The sequence below is a fragment of the Eleutherodactylus coqui genome, chromosome 3 (assembly GCF_035609145.1).
Source record: "Eleutherodactylus coqui strain aEleCoq1 chromosome 3, aEleCoq1.hap1, whole genome shotgun sequence".
In the NCBI taxonomy this organism is placed as follows: domain Eukaryota; kingdom Metazoa; phylum Chordata; class Amphibia; order Anura; family Eleutherodactylidae; genus Eleutherodactylus; species Eleutherodactylus coqui.
In genome coordinates, this window is record NC_089839.1 from 168,605,856 (window position 1) to 168,629,955 (window position 24,100).

Below are 24,100 nucleotides of genomic sequence, written 5' to 3' on the forward strand. Positions count from 1 at the left end.
CTAAATTACTTTACAATGTTTTTGCAAATGGAAATAGGTTTCAAATACTAAGGGGGCGTTTGCACTGTGTGATTATGTCCGGGGTTTGCATCCGCAGACAACAGCACTGTGATGGAATCCCCAAACATGAACAACCGGAACCATTCTCTTGTATTGAGAAACGGACAACATTTTGGTGTCTGTTTTACAGGGTTTCCATTTACCTCTCTGATATTTGGGGTATAGAATAGCGCAGGGACTACGTTAGTCTATACTGCAAATAGAACTGAAACAAACAGAACCCTTGTAAACCAGACCAAAGTGGTGTCTGTTTCACAATGCCAGTCAATGGTTCTGTTGTTTTTTGCTCAGGAATTCCATCACAGGGCTGTTTTTGGCAGCCGTGATGGAAACCCCTGAGTAATCACACAGTGTATTAAATAATTGTGTGTGATACCACGACCAGATTTGAATAACGGATTCCCCAAATCGCCGTCCGTGAGGACGATACGCAGGCATTGAAAGGCATGGATTTTCGAAGTTTAGCTCCCACTTGCGGGTAAAAATTGTGGATTCTGTGAGCGGAAGAAAAATCGCAGCATGCTCTATTTTTGTATGGGCTCTATTGATCTCTATGGATGCGTTCAATCTACAGTTCATACACAATTAGCATTGCATATAGATGCAGATTCGTATGTGCGTTGCTAGGAGATCAGATACATATGGAACTTAAAAAGTAGGAGTTTGTGGGCAGACAATGCAGGCCAGAGTCTAGGGAGCAACACAACATCCAGACTGCTGTCTACAACCTCCGCTTATTCTTCTGGGCTCTTCCTCTAAAAGAATAAGTGTTTGTTTTATTTAAGTGGTTTATACTACTTCCAAAATAAGTAGTATACACCAGCCAGGCCAAGTATCCCATTCTGAAGGCTCTCCGAACATCTCTCACCACAACAACACAAGGGAATGTCCCATGGGCGGTCGCATGAGCGATAGAGGGGTATTTCCAAGGGGTTGGGCTACTTTCTGATGTAATTTTCTGCTCGTGATCTTTCTTCTGCGCGAACAACATGCTGTCCATCCGCATACATCTTAGCAGAAAATTTCCCGCATACACAACCATACGAAATTCATTTCTGCGATCATTCGCAGGGCTTCCAGTGCAGATATCCTCAGGCAGAATCCGACCTGCTTGTGTGAGCCCGGCCTTAGGCCTCATGTCCACGGGGAAAATCACACCCGCCGCAGATTCTCCATGTAGAATCCGTAGAGGGTCCCTCCTGCTCCGCAGACATGAGGCTAAAAATCAGAATAAACTCACCTGCTCCGGACGATGCGGATCTTCCTTCTTTCGTGGCCGGATCTTCTTTCTTTGGCCCAGGGGATGTGCTCGGCACGCCGGCGGCGTGCATGCACCGGGCACAACCGCCGAGCCGAAGAAAGAAGATCCGGCCGCGAAGGAAAGAATATCCGCATCATCTGGAGCAGGTGAGTTTAATTCTGGTACAGGTCTCCTGCGGATCCGGACGGCTTCCATAGGGTTCAATAGAAGCCTGCGGGAGCCGTCCCCGCAGGAGACCCGCACGAAAATGGAGCATGTCCATTTTTTTTCCTGCACGCGGATCCACGCCTGACGGGAAAAATTACATCCGCAGGTATTTAACTACCTGCGGGTGTCCAATGCATCCCTATGGGGCGCGGATCCACATACGGTAGAAACACTGCGGATTTTAAGGCCGTGGACATGAGGCCTTAGTCTACTTTGAATTTAGAAAAAACTAGATCTTTGGCGCAACCAACTGTAAGTGAAAAACTAAGAGCCAAAGATACTAGTGCTATGGAAACAATAAAAGCCTTTTTATTGAATACCAGCAGGTCATATATTCATCAGTGCCTCTTCATCAGGCTTAACTAGACTTTTTAAGGCTCTTCAACTTTTTTCAACCCGTATTCCTCAATCTTTGTAACTATAGAACTATGTTACTATAAGTAATACAGTCCTGCCAAACCTGATTACAGTACATTTCTCCAATGTTTTCTTAGTTACCTCCTCGAACTCTCCTTTGTTGAGGCAGACTTCCACTAGATAACCAATTTTGATTTTTACCGGTCCCCAATTTCAGCGATATTTCAATGACAAGATCAGTCCAACTCCTTGCTTACAAAGAGGCCGAGTATCTACCCATTCACAGTTGTCATATGTATATTGCTACTTTATGTCAGTGGCTACTGTTTTGCCATTTGTATCATTTGCCGTCTCCAATTAAATTTACATAAACATGCAACTAACAAATTTTTTGAAAAAGGACATTCCAAGCGGTTTTTCTTACCATTTTTCGAATGGCTGCATTTGAGTGATTCGCTGCAGTGGAAATAAGCTCCAGGGACTCTGTAATAAGGATGATCCAATTACACATATTAAACATTCAGTCAGCGTGGAGACTGCAGTTCATCATAGTGTACTGCAAGGTTACGTTAAGGTGACCACTTGTCAGAGGATAGATGGAACTCAGTGTATATATTGTGTGATAGAAGGACAAACAACTATTATCAAATATAACGGATCTCATGAGCATGAAGGAACAGTAGGATCATTGTGTGAGGAATGGAATCTAACAAAACATAGTTATTAAATATCATACTCTCTGCATCCTTTCTATCGGCCGAGTCCTCGGGCAGTTTCTTTAAATAATCTTTCAGAAGAAGTTCATAGCGAGGAATTCGTTGGACCGGCTCCAACATGTGATGCTGTAATGTCAGATTCCCACACATGTCCTCTTTCTGTGAAGAACAAACATTAGACAGATGTCATTTGGAAATCAGGACATTGCAGAACATAACTCAGCCTTATCATTGCATAGTCATCCTGTCTAACGTTACATAGTCACGACTCCAAATTCTTATACGTAAAGTGATTTCCTATGGTCTACTGATGACTTATTGCTATGTCGAAACCAACAGCAACACAATGACAAATAGGGTTGTTGTTTATATCCTGCAAAGTGGATTGCTCCACTTCTGGCCACTGATGAGCTAACCTAAGGATAGGTCATCAATACCAGATTGGTGGTGGTCAACTACATGGCTGCCCCAGGGATCAGCTGTTCTGTCAGGCGGTTTCTTAGTCTATGAAAATGTTTTGCTACCAGGAGCAGAAAACTCCATAAATTGTTTAATGGCCCAGCATGGTACTGCAGGCTGAGTCCCATTGAAGTGAATGGGAATCAGCCTGTAATACTAACCTGGGCCACTGCAAAACGTACAGAGCTGCTAACAGTAAAAAAGGTCCAAGAAAAGAGCTGATTGCCAGCCAATGGACCCCCACTGATCTGCTATTGATGATCTATTCTTAGGTAAGGTCATCAATACCTAGAAGGGGGTGACCCCTTTAACGCCAACATCATGTGGCCTAGGCCTAGATTTCACTATTCAAAAAGTGCAACATACACCTACAAAAAAAAGTTTTCCAACTGAACACCTAGAGCAACACACTATGGCAACCTGCCCTGTTTACTGCAGCTCACTTGTCAGCTTTGCTGTATAGACTGGAATATCATCTCATTATCATTAGAGAGTAGAAGAATTAATGATATTTCTATTGTATTGTTGCAGACCTAGATAATGCAGAATACCAACACTATACACACAGATAAGGCTGTGTATGCTGCTTCCCTGTCACTTCTACGGTTTTAGGAGAAGGAATCTGTGCTCCAACAGGCTATGGCCACTATATTAAAGATTTGGACAACACAAAATCAGTAATGTGGCATTGCGCATTAGCCCTATGGATGTGTTCACACAGCAGAATCTGATGCAGATTTTTCAGCATGGATTCCACTTCTAAAAACCATGGTGGAAATCTGTGGCTAAACCACAGATTTCTGCTGTGGCTAGAGATGAGCAAACGTACTCGGTAAGGGCGATTTCGCAATCGAGCACCGCGATTTTCGAGTACTTCACTACTCGGGTGAAAAGTACTCGGGTGCGCTGTGGGGCGGGGGGTTGAAGAGGGGAGTGGGGGGTAGCAGCGCGGAACAGGTGGGAGCTCTCTCTCTCTCTCCCTCTCCCCCCCACTCCCCTCTGCAACCCCCCGCTCACCCACAGCGCCCCCGAGTACTTTTCACCCGAGTAGTGAAGTACTCGAAAATCGCGGTGCTCGATTGCGAAATCGCCCTTACCGAGTACGTTCGCTCATCTCTAGCTGTGGCTATGCACATGTATACCCACAAAGCTGCACACAAATTTAGTCCTTTGCAATGAACAATGGAACGTATGAGGCAGATTTTGCGTGAATACGTCACAGAATCCAAGTCAAGAATTGACATACCACTTCCTTTTTTTTTACATGCGGTTAAGAAATCTATGCATGGATTTTAAGTCTAATGGTACAAATTCCCATAGAAAGTAATGGAACACAGACTTCATGAATTCCATCCAAATCCATGAAAAAAATTCCATCATATGAACATACGCTAAGGATTTACATGCGGTAGAATGCCCTTTCCCAAGAGATAGTAATGGCAATAATTAAATCAGTTTTCGCCTTCGCACATACAGCAGATAATAGCATGACACAAAGACTGGGATATATCAAACACTAGAATATTTCCACTTGAATTCACATTGTTAAAAGCATTTAGAGCAGCAGCTCGTTTGACAAGATGATGGAATCTAGAATTAGAACATGGAAAACCCTCTATACAGCTAAGTGCAACATTAATGCAAAACCACATAGAAAAAACAATAGAACAACAATAGAACATTGAACGGAGAAGAGTCTCTTCTACCTCCACAGCACAACTCATTCATCTCCATTGTTGAGGATTAGTTCACATTTCCAATTATTTGGCAGATTGCTTTTCATGAAACTGCATTTCCTCAGATAACGAGGGAATTGTAATAAGCGCTACATCAGGAGTAACACAACCTGACATTACAGCGCTTTATCATTTATCAGCTGTTGGAAATTTAATAGCTGAACACTTCATTATTTAAAGGCTATGGAATCTTGCTGCATTTTGTTAAATTATGGAACATTAATTATGTTTGAGCAAACTAAGGCTGCTTTAACACCGGCTCAGTTCAGGGTTTCCATCTTTCTGCTCTGTTTTTGGAGGAGAGAAACTGAAGCAAAATGGAAAAAAAATATGAATGTATTTTCCCCAATGACTTCAATGGGGTTTAAAAAAAAAAACAAAAAAAAAAACCAGAAAGCAAATGCAATGCTTCCATTCTGTTAGCTTTTCTTTTGTTGGGGTGGAAAAAGAACGCTGCAGACTGCACTATTTTTCTGTCCAAAAAAAAAACAGAAACCTAACAGAATGGAATCAGACTGAAGCCTTTCCATTTGCTTTCCGTTTTTTTTATTTTTGAAACCCCATTAAAATTAATGACAAAAAAATGGATTTGTTTTTTCCATTTTACTTCAGTTTCTCTCCTTCAAAAACAGAGCAGAGAGACGGAAACTCTGAACTGACCCCAACGCCGGTGTGAAAGCAGCCTAAGAATCTCAACTATTATCATAGAATGGTAGAGTTGGAAGGGACCTCCAGGGTAATCGGGTCCAGCCCCCTGCTCAATGCAAGATTCACTAAATCATCCCAGACAGATATTTGTCCAGCTGCTTTTTGAACAGTTCTATTGAAGGAGAACTCACCACCTCCCATGGTAACCTGTTCCACGCATTCATCACCATGACTGTCAGAAAGTTTTTTTTTCTAATATTTTATTTGTGTTTCCTCCCTTTCGGTTTTATCCCATTGCTTGTAGTCTTTCCTTGTACAAATGAAAATAGGGTTGATCTCTCTGCACTGTGACAGCCCTTCAGATATTTGTAGACAGCTATTAAGTCTCCTCTCAGCCTTCTTTTTTGCAAGCTAAACATTCCCAGATCCTTTAACCGTTCCTCATAGGACATGATTTGCAGACTGCTCACCATCTTGGTAACTCTTCTGTGAACATGTCCAGTTTGTCTACATCTTTTTTAAAGTGGGGTGCCCAAAACTGGACACAGTATTTCAGATGAGGTCTGACCAAGAAAGAATATTGGGGGATAATTACCTCATGTGATCTAGACTCTATGCTTCTCTTAATACATCCCAGCATTGTGTTTGCCTTTTTGGCTGCTGCATCACACTGTTGACTCATGTTCAGTCTATGATCTATTAGTATACCCAAGTCTTTTTCACATGTGCTGCTGCTTAGCCCAGTTCCTACCATTCTGTATGTGCGTTTTTCATTTTTCTTGCCAGATGTAGGACTTTGCATATCTCCTTGTTAAATACCATTCTGTTAGTTGCCGCCCACTGTTCAAGCTTTTCTAGATCTTTTTGAATACTCGCCCTCTCTTTCCTAGTGTTAGCTATCCCTCCTAGCTTTGTATCATTGGCAAATTTGATCAGTTTCCCATCAATTCCCTCCTCCAGATCATTTCTAAAAATGTTGAACACTGGGCCTAGGATAGAGCCTTGTGGTACCCCCCCCCTTGACACATTCTTCCACTTGGATGTGCAGCCATTTGTGACCACTCTTTGAGTACCATCACTCAGCCAGTTGTGAGTCCAACTAATAGTTGCCTTGTCAATCCCATATTTGGTCAAAGTTTAAGATACTTTGTCAAATGCTTTACTAAAGTCAAAATATACTATATCCACTGTATTTCCCTGATCAACCCAGTCAGTGATTCTGTCATAGAAGGAAATTAGGTTTGTCTGGCATGACATGTTTGTTACAAACCCATGCTGTCTCTGGTTAATTACTCCATTTTCATCCAAGTACTAGCATGCTTGCTGTTTAATAATTTGTTTAAAGATCTCTTCCGCTATAGAAGTCAGGCTCACAGGCCTGTAGTTGCTTGGATCCGCCTTCTTCCCTTTTTTGAAGATAGGAACAGCATTTGCCCTTTTCCAATCTTCTGGGACTTCTCCTGTTCAAGGAACTTTCAAAGATTTTAGCGAGTGGTTCAGCAAATACCTCCGCTGCTTCCTTTAGTATCCTAGGATGTAATTCATCTGGACCTAGAGACCTGAATTCACTTAAGTTAGCTAAGTGTTCCCTCACTATCTCACTGCTTATAGATAGACTGCATTCTTTTATTCCCCCAAGAGCACAAGGAAGACACCTGTGCTACAGTTTCTGCAGACTGCATTATAGTCTTTTTTAGATATTCTCCTCTCTTTCCATTTGATAAACATATTTTTCTTCCTTTTTAACATGTGTGCAAGTTCTGTGTTCATCCATCCTGGTTTCTTTAAATGCTTTCCATTTTTCCTTCTTTTAGGGATTGTTAACGATTGGGCTATGAGAATCTCATTTCGCAATATTTTCCAACCTTCTTGGACATTTCTGTCCTTAAAGGGGTTGTCCCGCGAAAGCAAGTGGGGTTAAGCACTTCTGTATGGCCATATTAATGCACTTTGTAATATACAGCATGCATTAAATATTGGCCATACAGAAGTTATACACTTACCCCCTGCGGTGTTGGCGTCCCCGTCTCCATGGCGCCGACCGAAGCCTTCTTCTGCCTGGATTGGACGCGCTTGCGCTGTCTGCCCTCTTCTGTCCCGCTCCGGCGCACTGGCGCTGCAGAGGTCTTCTGCGCATGCGCAGAAGACCTGTGCGGTGCGAGCACGCCGGAGCGGCCCCTTCAGCGGGACAGAAGAAGCGTCTAATCCAGGCAGAAGAAGGCTTCGGTCGGCGCCATGGGGACGGGGATGCCAACACCGGAGGGGGTAAGTGAATAACTTCTGTATGGCCAATATTTAATGCACGATGTATATTACAAAGTGCATTTATATGGCCATACAGAAGTGCTTAACCCCACTTGCTTTCGCAGGACAACCCCTTTAAGAACCTCCAGCCATTGGATTCTTCCTACCCTCTTTCTGAGTTCATTAAAATCTGCCTTTCTGAAATCCAACCTTGAGGTCGGAGTTTTCTCAGGTCTTCCTCCCCTTTTTATCCAAAATTCAAGGATAGCATGATCACTGCCTCCCAAGGTCCCAGCCACCCTTACTTCCTCAACCGTTCTCTCCCTGTTGGTAAGAATTAGGTCCAAGATAGCAGACCCCCTTGTTTTTTCTTCTACCTTTTGGAAGATGTTTATTACTAAACATTTACCCTCTATAATCCATAACATGAATATGTTGAGCTAGGGTAAATTGCCTTACATTGGCTTTACATTGTGGAGTATGGTGCAGCACAAAGCCACCATAGTAGAACTATACCATAATTTGTGTGCTGCTTACTAGATGGCCTTATAAGTCTCCTTACATACCTTCCAGGCGTCTCCTTAAGGAGAAACGACCCCCTTTCTGACCCAAGTCATAGGCCTCTCACTAGCCAAGCCAGGATCCTACTGCACATTAATGAGGGGCCAACCCCCCGAAACAGCTGTCTGTGTATGGTATTCTAGTTTTTGGTTCACAATTCCCAGTCACTGTTATAAGGCTTGTCTAAAACATCTGACATTGACTTGCAGGAATGCTGCCTTCCAATAGGTGGTGCTGCAGAGGTATAGCTCCATATTCCCTATTTGCTTACTGCAGTTTTACAATTTCTGAAATAGCTTTTCTAAAGCATCAATGGCAAATTGGCCCACAGTAAACCCATGCAATGTGAACACGGCCTAAGGCCGAATGCCCACGGACAGTTTTTCGCTGTATAATTCGCAGTCAGACACCAGACGCGAATTCCACAGCAATTTCCGTTCATAGACATGCTGTGATAATGATTCTCTCCTGCCCACCAGCAGAAATCAACTGCAATTTTCCGTTCGTAGGGGAGAATCGCAGCATGTTCTATTCTGTGCGGAAAATCGAGCAGATGGCATTACATTCAGTGGAAGCCGGCCATCCCGTGATACTTCCACAATGAGCAGTGCGTAAGCACCATGAGAATCCGCGTCACAGCCTAGTGCTGGCGCATTGTGCGCTGCACTGCTCTGGGGGCGGATCCGGAGAGGTGAGTATAGGGTCTCTGGGGGGCAGGGGGTCTGATTCCGCTGCGATATTTCGCAGGTAAATTCCGACCTGGCCGTGGGCCTGAGGCCTTAGTGCAACTCATTCTTTTACATAATGTTATTCTTACACCTAAAAACCACAATTACAGTTTTTATATGCAGCTTTACTGGTCTAACATTTTTCTTATTGCAGTTAAGGTCGTATAGCATCAGCAAACTAAAGGTTCATGCACATAAGTGCATTACAGATCTGTGCCTACTATAGGCACATACTATACTTCTATAGGTCCATTTTTCAGATGGACTACATAAGAAAAAAAATTGTTGCATGGTACATTGCATACCACTGCTTGCAGAGGACACACAGAGTGTCTTAATACAGATTTGTAGAAACTAAATAGGTTTACATACAGTACTTCAGCTGTGCCATGTTCATAATAGGTAATATATTCCAGCAACCCAGTTGAAGAAACGCTTAAAGTGAACTTATTCACTGGATTCATGCTGCCCAAACTATGGGCAGTATGAACCAAGGACAGTTATGCCCATTGCCCCCAGTTATATATTATTCGGAAATGCATTCCAGAATAAAGACACTTCAAAGTTTGACTTAAAACGGAGCTCAGAGGTGGACCATGCTAGACTCTCCTTGCCTGCAGTATGTTGAGTGACAGTTCTCTCCCCTTTTGTGTATAAGGAGAAGCTGTTAGTCAACACGCTGCGGGCAGAGAGAGGCTGGCGCAGGTCGCCTCTGACTTGGAGCTCCATTCCAAGACAAATTTCAAAGTTTGTTTATTCTGAAATGCTGCAGAGTTTTTGAACACCACATACATGGGGGCAATGGGCATATCTAGCCCTGGTCCATGCTGCCTGTGGTTCCCTTCAATTGGTTTGTGTCCCTAGGGATATGCCATAAATATCTAATCAATTGGGCACTGTCCATTATGACCTTAGTAGTTTGCTAGACAGAAGTGGCAGCTATGAAAAAAATGTCATGCTACTCCATCAGTGGTTGACCCGTGGTTGTCCACTGAAGAAAATGTGTAAAAAATGTAGTCTTCAGCAAAAAGGTGATTGGAGCCTTAGGGACTCAAAGGGGCATACTGTAAATCTGCCATAGTTGACACTACATTTTATAGTGAATGAAGAGAATGCAACCGTTAGGGGCAGCATTGAGTATATCACTCCACCGTTTGTGGCTAGGAATTGGTCATCTATGACAAACGTCACTGCAGCCAATCACGTGACCGGCACTGTTGACTGAAGAAGAGTCGAGGAGAAGTGGCGAATCCTCAAACACAAACTGTGAAACAATACACTTAATGCCACTGCCATCGGCTGTATTCTCTTTGTGAGACAGCCTATAGAAAATGAAAAAAGTCAAAGAGGTCAGAGCTTTAGAGTAGTTTGGATCCCAATTGATTAGACAGTAATGGCATATTTTAACGATGCAAGCAAAGCCAAAGGTCCACAGGACTCAAAAAGCCCATCATTATGTCCCCACGTAAATGTAACTTTAATTGAATACATTAAAAAGACAAACCCAAATGTGACTGACCTAAAACACATAGGTACTCAGTTGGCTACATAGGAAGAGCGCTGCAGACAGAGTCAATGACTAGCAGTTAGTGATTAGAGGAATAATCGGTTTGTGTCGGTATCGGGACGATTTCATGAAGAAAACATTGTGAATCGGTACAGTCGATTATGACTCCCAATAAAGTCAATTGGAGTAAAAAACAGGTTCACTAATTTGCTCTCCAGAAGGTCCCCAAGGCAGTCAAAGCCCCCCCCCCCCCCCCCCCCGAATGGAAATTTATTCAGATTCATATATCTGTGGCAATGTGGAAGGTGTTGAAAGGTGGTATATAGAGGAGTATGGGTGAGGAAGGGATAGACAAGGATGAATGTCCCACAACTCTTCTAGGTACCATAAAACGTGGACCACCACTTTCGGTTTCATGCCTCATCTGCATGCCATTGACCCACCCATTTTTAGGAATATGTAATGCCTCTGGCTATGATTGCTGGACTGCATGTCTGTGGTCAGGTGCACCCTGCCACCGACAGCGTTTGGGGGTTCTCTCTGCGCACAAGACAGCATCTGTCTGTTATTGGACAATGGAGGTGGGAGACATGATTGGCGGATTGCACTATATTCTGGAATGAGGTTATGTATGTATTGCAAGCCCAAGTTGTCACTCTCTATTATGAGGGAGTGTTCTTACGCCTTAGGCTGCTGATTGGTATGGGCTGATTGTATCGATAAAAATGCTAATCTAATCTGTACCTGAATCGTATGGATGACTTCCTTGAAAATAGGAGACCTCTGAGTCCAGGAATTCACCATATCCATAGCTTTGTCAAAGTTCTTTACATACTCCCCATACATCTTCAGGAATGGAGCCAACTTTTGAAGAATATCCCCAATCCGTGGGTGTGTATTCCTAGAAATACATTGTAAAGATTAGTGTACCTGGGAATTATACAAAATGTCCACAATGACTAATTATGGTAAACGGCAGGCACTTCTAATTGTAAATGCAGCTCTCATTAAAATTAATAACAGCATTTTAATGAGAGTTGCACCTGCAATTACAAGCGCCGGCCACTATGCAGGGGTCGGAGCCATCGGCTTCTGGCCGGACCCCTGTGTATTGTCGTGCTGGCAGGTGACCAGCTGGGGACCCAAACAGCGGACTCTAGCCAATCACTAGGATAGGCCATCAATAGTATTTGCATAGAAACCGATTAAAACCATCATGGTCATCTATCAGAAGACCAATCATTGGAATTGTTGCATAAATGCCTGTACTAATTCCAGTTAGATATTAAATTAATGCTTTATGAAGGTCATATTTATGAGGCATATAGAGCAACAAGCAGAGATCCTACAGGTCTATATTCTGGCGCTGTAAACATTCTGTGCGTCTCAGTTTGTTACCTCCGTACAGCCTGTTCTTCCCCAACTCAGGATTTACAGAAACAGTGTAGCTCACCAGTTTAACTGCTTCCATACTCCCAGCCACCGGTGGGTGTAGCGTTAGAATAACAATTCCCATCTCAGCCATGATTGGCTGAGATTTGAGTACATCTTTCATTTACTATACGACATGAATGATGAATCTGACTCACCACTCCTGAGTTATACGTGTCTTAAGTTCTGGCAAAAGAAATTGGCAATGAAAGCAGTAGATGGAAGAAATATTTGAAAATATTCCTGTGGTCACTTCGGGTGGAATTCCAGCCTCAGCTAATTTTGTGCAGAATACCTGGAATTAGACAATTTTGTGTAAATTCATTGCTGGATGCCTTGAAGATAATTTACTACACATAACACATCTTAAAGAGAAGAAATAAGACCATTTGAAGTTATTTTTGCAAACAAGGGTTAAGTAAATTTGTTTACTTTTGAAATTTTTTCTCAAAATGTAGTCAGTCATTCAGTTTCATTTTTGAAAGTTTTCTAGATCCACCTGGATGGATGACGTAATGTCCAATTTAACAGAAGCTACATTATATTGTCCTTCAATGGGTTGTGCCAAGATGCCCTATTACACCATATGAACATGATAGAGGGGGGTACCAAGCAGGCGATCCCACCCTATGTCCCAGAACAGACCTTCAGTCTTACTTTACAGGACGGCCCTTCGTATCATGATGATCCTGTAATACAACATTTTCCCTGCAACTGCAATTGCGGAGAAAATGTCAGAATGGCTTCCACCAGCAAAATCAATTGATTTCCGGGGGTGCAGAGAGCTGGATCAGATGATTGCCCTGAGACCCACATTCTCAAATGGATTGTGCATTTTGGGAAAACGCTTTTAAACTTGCATCCAACTCCTTTCTTCTACCTGGGAACTGTTCAAGTCACATAAAACCCTGTCCTCACTAACATGCTCACAAGTGAATAGTTGACTACCTGCTATAAACTGAGTGTACTCATTCAAGGGGATGCATACAGTAGTGTCCCATGTCCCCACAGAATCTTTCAGAGAGGTGGCATATGAGAAGTGACATTTTATTATACTCTATGAGACATATTTAAATGGTCTTGCCCATGTAGCCTACATACTTACACGGGCCTGCAGTGTCAGAACCTCCACTTTCGGCCCAATTCCAACACTAGGTATACCTCTCTCCCTCTCTGTGCTAATCATGTCATCAAGGGGGCTGGCTCCTCTTCTCTGTCTCAGCATTGGCTACAACAGAGAAAGGGGCTACCTTACTTATTAAGATGAGCCAAATAGCCAACCCCCATGATGATGTAATGGGCACATAGAGAGCGTCCAAACCACTTGACCCGGTGTTGGAACCAGGCTTGAAGTGGAGGTTCCGACACCGCAGGTCCATGTAAGTATTTATACTCCCTGGACAACCAAAGCTGCACCAACATGAAAACTGTGAACATAAATATCAACAAAGGTGTCCAGCATACCCCCACTGCAAAGGGTCAATGTGGGGGTATGAGGACACCCCAAAACAGTAATCACTGATCCTTAAAATACCCATAACATCAGATCCACTAAACTATGTTTTTTTAGACTCTTAGATCAACCAAATGAGATTACAATATCACTTCTGTAGCTTGCCCAACAATAATAATGCAAAAAAAACAGAACAATGCCTGAGGATCCCAAGGACCTTGGCACAGGTTGGCACCGTGGGTTAAAGAAAAATAATTTAGTGGTCTGTTTTGTTCACTCTAATGAAAAGCCATCATGAATTGAGGGCATCTCTCCACTGCAAACAGGTAGCATAGTGGGGCTCCAACAGTTGGACTCTAACCAATGGAACATTTTGGGAATATTAGGTCTACCACTGGTCTAAATAGCAGGAAGACTGATGACAATGTGGTGCTCAGAAACTAAATCAATTGATCAGTATTTTATTAATTGTTCACGTTATGGTTTTTAAAAGGGAACCTACAGAAATGTCCTCCAAGCCCTATAATTCATCTTGTAGCTACACAGTGACGACAAAATTTTGTGCAGTTGCTTCCAGAAGTGGGTCATCATGTCTGAGGAGGTCGACAAAGTCATCCACCACTCAGTAGTTGTAGACACTGCAAATACAAAACTGTACTACAAAGTCAATATTGTTGGAATAATTGCACATTGCAGGGCACCTGATCGAGTAGATGGAGTCTTTTGACATAGGCTTCCTCGGTGTGGAGCAGCTCATTGGCAATGTTAAACAACTTCTGTGGCTCTGTGCACTGTAAGATAAATCAGAAAGGAAATTACTAAACATCAGCAAGCTTAATATTTTTCCAGATTTGTTGAAAGCAAGCTCCTGGAATAAACTGTCACAAGCGTCTTACGGTACAACATTTGATTACAAATAGGCCCAAACAAAGACGATTCCAGCATTTCGCATAATTTTTTTTGGTCACAACTGATTACAAGTGACAGATACCAAACACAAAAACACATTAACTGTCAAAAAATGAGTCTGTGGAGACCGAAATGCAAGCAGCAAATCAGGCTCGATGGTAAAACCGTTCCTACACTGCTTAAGCATTTTCAAATAATCGCAAGGTAAAAAATGTATTTAACATCTTAAAGGGGCTCTTTAGAATAGCATATCAAATCTAAAATTACAGAGAATATGAATGGAATGGGTACTGTTTCATCTCATGGAGAGCGCCTGACAGGCGTGAGTAGACTTGTTAGGGCATGCAATGCTCCTCTGGGAAATTTGGTATGCAAATAAAGACAGTACAATACCTAGGCAATGCCACCTATTGGAAGGTAGCTTCCCTATAAGATAGTGTCCAACTTTTTAATAGACCTTGTATCCTTAGTCATATAAGGCCTGTTGGAAGGTTGGACATTGAATATAAGGAAGTCACCTTCCAATAGGTGGTGCTTCAAGGGCATTGTATCATCTCTTATTTGCATAGAGAATATGAAGCACTGATTATCCCTAATGTATACTCTGATTAACTGCATACAGAGCTCCAAATACCTTATAGAGTTAAGTGATAAAATTCTGGCTGCCTACAACATCCTACAATGTTGGTGGCTGCAGGCAGGCAGAAATTTGGACCAAACAATGATATTGCATTGAAAGGTACAAAATCCATTGACTTTAAGGCAGAATTCACTTTTTGCTGTTTTGGTGCAGTTTTTAATTTTAGTTTTTAAGCCAAAAGAATAAGAAATGTAAATTAGAATCATATTATGGTCATATTTTTCAGATTCGCGTTTAGTTTGGAATTAAAGCGGTTGTGCCTATTAGGGCATATGAACATATCATTGGGTCCCCCACTTGGGATCCTCCCTTTGTGAATTGAATGATATTTCATAGCACACTTTAAAAGTAAGAAGAGCGTATGTCAGTATTAAACATTTGAGTGAACATGAAAATGAAGACAAAAGGAAGTTAAGAAAGAAAATTGCAAAGTGTGGTTTGTATTTTAGCATACGTTTACTTAAAAGAGGAATTACAAGAGCAAAACATGCTAAAATGGAAAAAGTTAAGTAACCAATACAAGGGCTATTTGGGCAACAGGAAGAGTCATTCACTAAAATAATGTACAGTGGAGCAATGAACAAAGACCACAACCACAGAAAATGGCTGCTACAATGTGAATTGACCATTAATTGTGCATGTTGGTGTGGGCTGTCAGACAAGTAAATAGAGTACAAACTAATTTCTTTGTACTCCTAAGACACCTGGTGCCAAACTGGACCCTATAGCCTTCCCAAGTCTTCTGCTATTAAAACTTGACTTCACAGACAATTTTAGTAATGTGACGTTTTATACAAATATATATAATAAAAAGTTTAACTGACTATTCTTCATTTGTTTCACTATTACTGCAGATTGGTCATAAATGAGGTGCAATTGCTGCTAGTTACAATCATGCAAAGAGCCCTCCTGACATGTTTCACTGTTGCTATGGCATTATCAGAGGGTTGGCCTTTAGGTAGCTTAAGTTGAGTAACCGAACAATGTTCTATGGAATAATGAATTACACTACTTCATCTTTAAATCAGATGGAGGTACCTGGAGGTGGAAGACACCTGAAGAATGCCTTTTTCCTGAGTGTGTTGTGCCGACAGCTGAGTACAGTGGAGGTTCCGTTATGGTCTGGGGATGGCATGGTCTCAGTCCACTGGCTTTAGTGACAAAAACCATAAACATGGAGGTGTACCATGACATTTTAGACAATAAGGTGCTGCCAACAATGTGGCAATACTCTTGGAATGGTCAACAATACTTCCGCAACTTGGTCAACAAGACAACGCAACTTGTCACACATCCAACACTGATTTACACTGCTTTGAGGATATGGATGTTGTACAATTGTACTGGCCTGCACAACCCAACCTGAACCCTACTGAACAACCCTATGGTGACAGACTGAAACGTCGGGACAGGAAATATTAAACAGCGTCCAGACGTCTGCTGGATCGATGGCGGGAAATACCAGTTGAAGTGTATCAGACGTTAGTAGAAAGTATGGCATGGGGAGTATCCAATGTCATTAGAACCAAAGGAGGCTCCACTAAGTATTAACATATGTAAATAAATACTACTTTTGATTCTTGTTCAGGTGTCCAATTACTTCTGGTAGGATAGTGCATACATGAATCTCAGCTTCACTAGATTTGAATATTGTTGTATGCTCAGGCTTTCCAAACAGGGGCCCAAGTAGAATTCACTTGCTCCCAGGGTAGATTTTGGACTTGGATCTAACACCCCCCCCCCCCCTCCACACACACACACACACACACACACACACACACTTGTTGCTTAAATGCATGGGTCCCCATGGTGTTGCTAGGGTCTGTATATACAGGATCATTTCATTAGTAACTCCTTTTATTCTTTACATATTCATTTGTCATATAGACAAAGATATAGAAGTCACCTCTATTAGTAAAACACCTACTCCCCCACAGTAGGAACAAAACAAATCTACAAATCTTTAATCATGAGACTTTAAATATCTTTTTCAAATATTTGATGGAGTATAAATGAATATTATTAAAGAGTTTAACATATAGAAAAAAGACATGAAATAAGAAAGTAGTGCTGATGATGATCTTGATAATGCTGGCAAGATCGTGTGGGTCAATGTCTACCCAGCAAAGTTGCAGCTGCACTGCAGTTATCACATCATCGGACTGTACCCTTAAAATTATGTTCTAGGGTCATTCCATGATTTATCAAATACTCAACACTTTGTGTATACCCGCCCAAAGTGTTGAGTATTTGATAAATCATGGAATGACCCGTTATTGTTTTGGTTTTCCTTGGATGCGAAGATAGAAGAAACATAAAAGGCTGTAATGTTAAGTGATGGCAGACAGTGTCCATCACTTGAATATATGATCATTCTAGAAGGCTCTGCCTCAACATGTACACCGGTTGTTGCCTTTCCCTCCACCTCTGTAATTACTACAATCTGTTTCCTCCCTGAGCGTTTGATAATTGACGTCACTTTCTATGCACGTATATAGCATAAATGACCATTGAGCAGGAAACTGCTGGCTCAAGCAAAAAAAAGAAATCCATTTTCATTTTTCTCCCATTACTTCACATTAGTGGAATGTGGTAAAAATAGTTAACATTTACATTCCTTTAAATGAAACGGTTTTAGAAATGTTAAGTTGCTAAATTTAATTTCACCAGAAATGGAATAATTTGTTCCCAAAATAAATTAAAAATGTCTGCTTGTTTGCTTAACTGAGTCTTGCAAACGTGTAATCCAACTGTAAGGAAACAGTTAGCTCTATCCACACATAGTGCTATTGTAGTGGCCCATAACCAGATTGCATAATGTTGAAATGTAACGTTGATAATGTGCTTGCATCTAACAGCTTGAATCTGAGTGATGTATGTATGAGTTAGGAGGTTGGAATGCTACACAGTACTAATCCACTTAAGAGCACAGTGTCATCTGTTATCTTGCCTGTCTCAGAAGATACAGCCTCATTATTATTTTTCATTAGTCAGCACGGTTGGGGACATTGATTTTCAGCTACCACCCATTAACGAGACTCTGGGGAAGTGACATTCATTCCATTTACCCCTTATTTCTCTAAACCTGCCACCCGTCACCCTTTTCTATTCTTTTGTCTAGCTACAGTGATGTATTTTTTCTTATTTTGGCTTTAGGGAGAAGAATTATGTAAGTGCCCCATAGCAATGTTAGTGCATCCTGGATTCCGTCCAGTCTAACAGAGGTTTCCCGTGGTTATGGCCATACTCCTTTGTATACCCACTGTCATAGATTATGGCTTTACAAGGAAAGTGACTTCTTAGATAGTCTGAGTACACAAGGGGTAGTAAGCGCTGAGTAGTAACCAAAGGGGGTGCATGTGTTTACAGGTTTCATCTTGATCACCCCATGTCTGCACAGATGGTTCTTTAAAATGGTAATTGAGTAGAACACTGAGAAAGAACAGCTCCAGGATATTCACGCTGTTTAAGAGGTGCCAGGGTCGGCTTATTCTAATTAGGGGGGATTGTAGTGGCCCAGCGTTAAGGGGGCCCTTTCATAATGTTAACTGTTTGTCTCATGCTAATTGTATTGTCAGTGTCTTCTATGTTTTATGCATTTGATGTGTATTGCACCTCTGCAGGACTGAATGGGTTAACGTCTGAGTTACATCTGAGAAATGTATCATGTTGTATGTTGTGTGACTATGTTTTATATATGTGTTTGTAAAAAAGTCAGAGGGGGGGTCTTGCAAGAGAAAGGAGAGTAGAGAGTGTAGTTCTGTAAGTGAGCCACACAGACACTGTCTGGTCTGTGTGGTCCAGAATGGAAGAGGCTGAGAGATATCCCACAGTTTGGCCTGGGACTGCTTCACCCAGGATGTGCCAGTACAGCCATCAGCACTGAGAGTGAAAGAGAGGAGAAGGACACCAGAGGAGTGAGTGTTGACTGGTAGAGAGTTGGAGAGAAAGAGAGAGTGGCTGTTAACAGGATCACACAGATAACTAGGCCTGTGGATTGCCTGGATTACCCTGAGAAGTCCTCCCTGCAGCACCAGCTTCTGGGAGTGTAAATTGTTCCAAACTGTTATTATTATATTGGAACCTTATTGGAGTTAAGTACATAGACAATACCGATCGTTCCTGGTTTGTCCAGAAAATTATCCCTGTGCATGAACTACTTTATTCTCACTTCACCGTTCCATCCTCTGTGATGGATCTTGGAGTCATGAGTGACCATGGACTTTAAGGTAACCGCTAGTTACCTTTTCCCTGTGACATCCCCCAGCAGTAACTTGGATGTGTCCCCAGCTACCCTCAGGGAAAGAGATGGTAGAGCCACCATGACAAAAATCCTTATCTACCTCGCCATCTCCTCATCTGTGGGCCCACTCCTTGGACGCTGCACTCGGAGAGGCCAAGAGGCGACCACTAACATACTGAAAAATACTTTTGTTAATATTGAATTTATTTTTTATTAACCATTAAATGAGTTTTCTTGGATTAAAATATTGATGAACAATCCTGGGCTATCAATATCAAGTTAGTGGGGGTCCTACTCTTTGTACCCCCTGCAATTAGCGGTTTAGAAAACCACTGGACTAGAGTTAGTACTGCGGCCTCTTCACGGTTTACATTATTCCTAAGGATAGCCTATCTATGTTGTAATCCCAATAAAACCCTTTTATTTTACTAGCGACTCTAAGAAATTGGCTTAGTTTTCTAATGAAAACTACACTGGGGTAAAAATTGTTCCAATAATATCTGGCATAGCATTAAAGGGGTTGTCCCGCGGCAGCAAGTGGGTCTATACACTTCTATATGGCCATATTAATGCACTTTGTAATATACATTGTGCATTAATTATGAGCCATACAGAAGTTATAAAAAGTTTTTTACTTACCTGCTCCGTTGCTGGCATCCTCGTCTCCATGGTGCCGACTAATTTTCGCCGTCCGATGGCCAAATTAGCCGCGCTTGCGCAGTCCGGGTCTTCTGCTTTCTTCTATGGAGCCTCTAGTGCAGGATGCCGGCTCCGTGTAGCTCCGCCCCGTCACGTGCCGATTCCAGCCAATCAGGAGGCTGGAATCGGCAATGGACCGCACAGAAGAGCTGCGGTCCACGGAGGAAGAGGATTCCGGCGGCCATCTTCACAGGTAAGTATAGAAGTCACCGGAGCGCGGGGATTAAGGTAAGCGCTCCGGTAAGCTTTCTGTACGTCCCTGCATCGGGGTTGTCTCGCGCCGAACGGGGGGGGGGGGTTGAAAAAAAAAAAAAAACGTTTCGGCGCGGGACAACCCCTTTAAGGCTGGATTTACCTACAGTAGATACTGCCTATGAGAAACCCTGTGAGAAGAGCACCTGCTAGAACTAAAGTGACCCTCTGGTTTCAGGACAAAATAACTGGAGGGTAAGGGGGGAACTTGAAACAAATATTCTTTCTTTGCCAATTCCGGGTCCTGTTTTCAGCTGTCCAAAATGACTGGCGCAATCTTCAGGCTACATAATACCCACAGTGTATTAGCAATGTAAGAATACCAATACACTATACCTGCTGTCTGATTGGCCAGGGCCACTCATGTGATCAGTACTGGCCAATCAGAGAGCAGTGCAGAGTGTGCATTAGGTAGTTAAATAATTGCAGCAGCCATCTTGGATGGAAAAAAGGGATCTGGAATCTGCAAAGTTTTGGGACTCCAGAGAAAACCAACTGCAGGTAATGTATCCACCAGCCCCTCTGACCCCAGGCAGAATGCTGTCCCAAAACCAGAGGGTCGCTTTAAAGTTATACATATGAATATAAATTAATGTTTATTTTATTCAGGCATTAAATAGGTGCAAAGGAAAAGACAGAAAGGGAAAGGAACACTATAAAGTGAACAACCCTTTCAAAGGGATATACCCTCTCACAGACATTTATGGAATATCCATAGGACGTGACAACAATGTCTGATTGATGCAAGTCCCACCTCTTGGACTCACACCTATCTGTGTAATTGTACTCCTGTTCTGGATCACCTCCTTCCGAGATGTGAAGGATTGTGAAAATAGCGATTTAGCTGTTCTATACCGATTCACTAGCCCTCCTAAAAGTTAATGGAATTACATATACAGTTTAGCGCTGTGAGTTATGCTATTTTTGAATCTTACAGCTACAGAAAGTTACAGATACAGCATAGCTCACCAAGTTATCCTGCTTAACTCCCATTCACTGCTATAGGAGTTATAGAAACAACGCAGAACAGCCACTTTGGCTGTTTACATAATCTCAGCCACCAGTGGGAACACAGAGTGGCCTTGCAATCTCAGTTTTAGCCATGTTTGGTATAGACTGCTTGATGGGTTAAGCCTAAAGTGGTAAAGTGGTGGCGCTGCATGGATTCTAAAGGGCTAGATATTCTATTGGTAAAGGCTTCTGAGATGGAAATCTAAGTCTACAATTGAACAGGAACCACAGGTTGCATAGTATAATGAGATTTTAAGATGTGTTCACTACTAAGTATCTAATGTTGGACCTTGGCCAAATAAAAAATGCTCGGATAACAAGGAATGAGGAAGCTCTCAAGATTTTTTGTAATACAACACTACCTCTACCACCTTACACTCTAAAACCTGCTTATCTTTTACTCATCTGTTTCCGTTGCTTTGCAAACTAAAACAGTGACGCAAAAACAAGAAGTTCTTCATGTCACAGTCCACAGAAACATTTTTGTGCACAGGAGTACAACAAGAAGACAGCAAAAGATAAAACAAGACAATCCAAACATAATCGCACCATTAGGTAGGCTTCCTATATTTTTTTAATAGCATTACTTGTATCTTAGCCAAGGGGCCCAAATTCTGAAGAATCTTTTTAAAAGTCTTTTTGAAGAGGCATAAACCAGTTTGTTAAAGGGGTTGTCCCGCGATGACAAGATAAGTTAAACACTTCTGTATGGCCATATACTTGCACTTTGTAATATACATCGTGCATGAAATATGTGCCATACAGAAGTTATATACTCACCTTCCCTGCGCTGGCGTCCCCGTCTCCATGGTGCCGTCTAATTTCAGCGTCTAATCGCCCGATTAGACGCGCTTGCGCAGAAGGGTCTTCTCCCTTCTGGTCGGTCCGGGCATGAGCGGCGTTCTGGCTCCGCCCCTTCTACGCATCCTCGCGTAGCTCCGCCCCATCACGTGTGCCGATTCCAGCCAATCAGGAGGCTGGAATCGGCAATGGACCGCACAGAGCCCACGGTGCACCATGGGAGAAGACCCGCGGTGCATCGTGGGTGAAGATCCCGGCGGCCATCTTGGAGGAAAAGAAGGAAGAAGTTGCAGAGAGGGGATTCGGGTAAGTAAAATTTTTTTTTTATTTCAACACATCCCTTGGGTTTGTCCTGCGCTGAATGGGGGGCCTATGCAAAAAAAACAAAAAACGTTTCAGCGCGGGACAACCCCTTTAAGATGTAGCATTGTTGACCAGGGTGACTTAGTGCTTGAGGGTTGATATCTTTGGACGTTTTTAGTTTTGTACCATACATTATCTGGTATAGGATGCAAGTAAACATATATGGCAGAGTCCCAACTTTCCTTCAATGAAAGGATCGGACATATTGGATTTCAACATCCATGATTCCTTTTCTTACACAGGAAATAAGTCATGGCTAGGGGTCTCACCAGAGGCCAAGTTTGCATGTATCTGGGAGAGTTGGGAGGATTATGAGCAAATCATATGAAGAAGACGAACTCTCTCAGCTCTGCATTGTAAGTGTTGTATGTTCAGAGAGATCGCTCATAGCACGTAAGTGGCGGGAGAAAGGTGCATTCTACTCAAACACTTGACCGGTATTAGGAAAGTTTTAATACTAATGTCTGTAGATTTTAGAAAAGGGGCTAAGCTCTATCATCAGTGACATACATTTTTGGAAAATTAGTTCCACTGGGGAGGGGACCAACTTTAATAACATTTGGTACTGTGGGGTGCATGAACTGTCGGCTATGTTAACATCTACTGAAGCAATTCTGTTTTCTGTTATACCACAGGAACAAATTCGAGCTGCAATGAATTTGACACAAGAGGGACGCCAAGGGTGCCCGACAGACTCCATTGACTTATAATATAATCGATCAAGGAATCCATACTTTTATAGAAAAAAAATAGCTGTACTATTTTTACCACCAAATATGACAAAATCTGCGACGAATTCTCCAACACAGATGACAGCCTTATTTAAATTTAACAAACTATGCTTATCCTCCATTTAAGGACCCAATTTCTTATCCCTTTGCAATCCAATTTTGGATTCAGAGTTTCCTAGGGGGCTTTCTCTTTCTGCCATTATACAATGGCGCCATCTGCTGGCTAGAGCCAGTACTGCAGTATGTGACATGCCAGACAGGCCCCCGACAACAGAGTGGCCAGTAATCTACAGTAAGAATACCCTGCCTGTCTTCTGATGTCAGAGCTGTACAGCCTTCAATCAGAATGTCTTGAGAAAGGGTTAAAGGTGCTGTCCAACATTAAAAAAGATGGCTGTTTTCTTCGAAGGAAAAAAAAAAAAGGAGGTGTGCCACATCTAGTATTGTAGCCCAGCCATGTTCACTTTGACAGAACTGAGCTACAATTCCAGACACAAACCATAAACAGATGTGGTGCTGTTTCTGGAAGAAAACAGTCATGTTATATTACAGTTAAAGGGGTTTTAGGAATTGAAAAACTGATGGCCTAGCCTTAAGAAAATTATATGAAGCTACTTAAAATGATAAAATCATGACATTTCATAACACTCTGAATACAAATATCTAATAGACCTGTACAGAAAAGATTTACATGGTTACTTAAGAAACCTGTGATTTCTAAAATGCAGTCCAATTTGCAAGAAGTAAATTTGCTCAGATACTCCTTTTGGTATATTTAGATTTAAGGGTAAAGATTCAGTATAACTCACCATTTATTGATGTAAATCTCTGCTTTTTCTATGCTTAGGAGTCCAGACGGTGGTCTTATTCAGTGATTGACTGTCTTTCATCTTGGACTGTACCATCAATGAATAGTACCGCCCACTGGACTCTTGAGCATAGAAAGAGCAGAGATTTACATCAATAAATGATGAGTTATACAGTCATTCTCCTCAAAACTACGCTCAGTTGCTCCTCACCTAACAAGCTGCATACAAATCAGACTGTATTTTCAATGTGACAGGTTCCCTTTAATAAGAGATT

General features: G+C 42.1%; 1 protein-coding gene across 1 annotated transcript in view; it reads right to left on the minus strand.

Moving 5' to 3' along the window:
• FGD3 (FYVE, RhoGEF and PH domain containing 3) overlaps nucleotides 1-24,100 on the minus strand; it is a 272,469-nt gene that overhangs the window by 83,975 nt on the left and 164,394 nt on the right. The window contains exons 5-9 of the mRNA XM_066596514.1: nucleotides 14,070-14,159; nucleotides 12,074-12,210; nucleotides 11,229-11,385; nucleotides 2,622-2,760; nucleotides 2,310-2,368 (exon numbers count right to left, since the gene is read on the minus strand). Of these exons, the coding sequence (XP_066452611.1) occupies nucleotides 2,310-2,368; nucleotides 2,622-2,760; nucleotides 11,229-11,385; nucleotides 12,074-12,210; nucleotides 14,070-14,159 (582 nt within the window). The remainder of the gene's footprint in view (nucleotides 1-2,309; nucleotides 2,369-2,621; nucleotides 2,761-11,228; nucleotides 11,386-12,073; nucleotides 12,211-14,069; nucleotides 14,160-24,100) is intronic.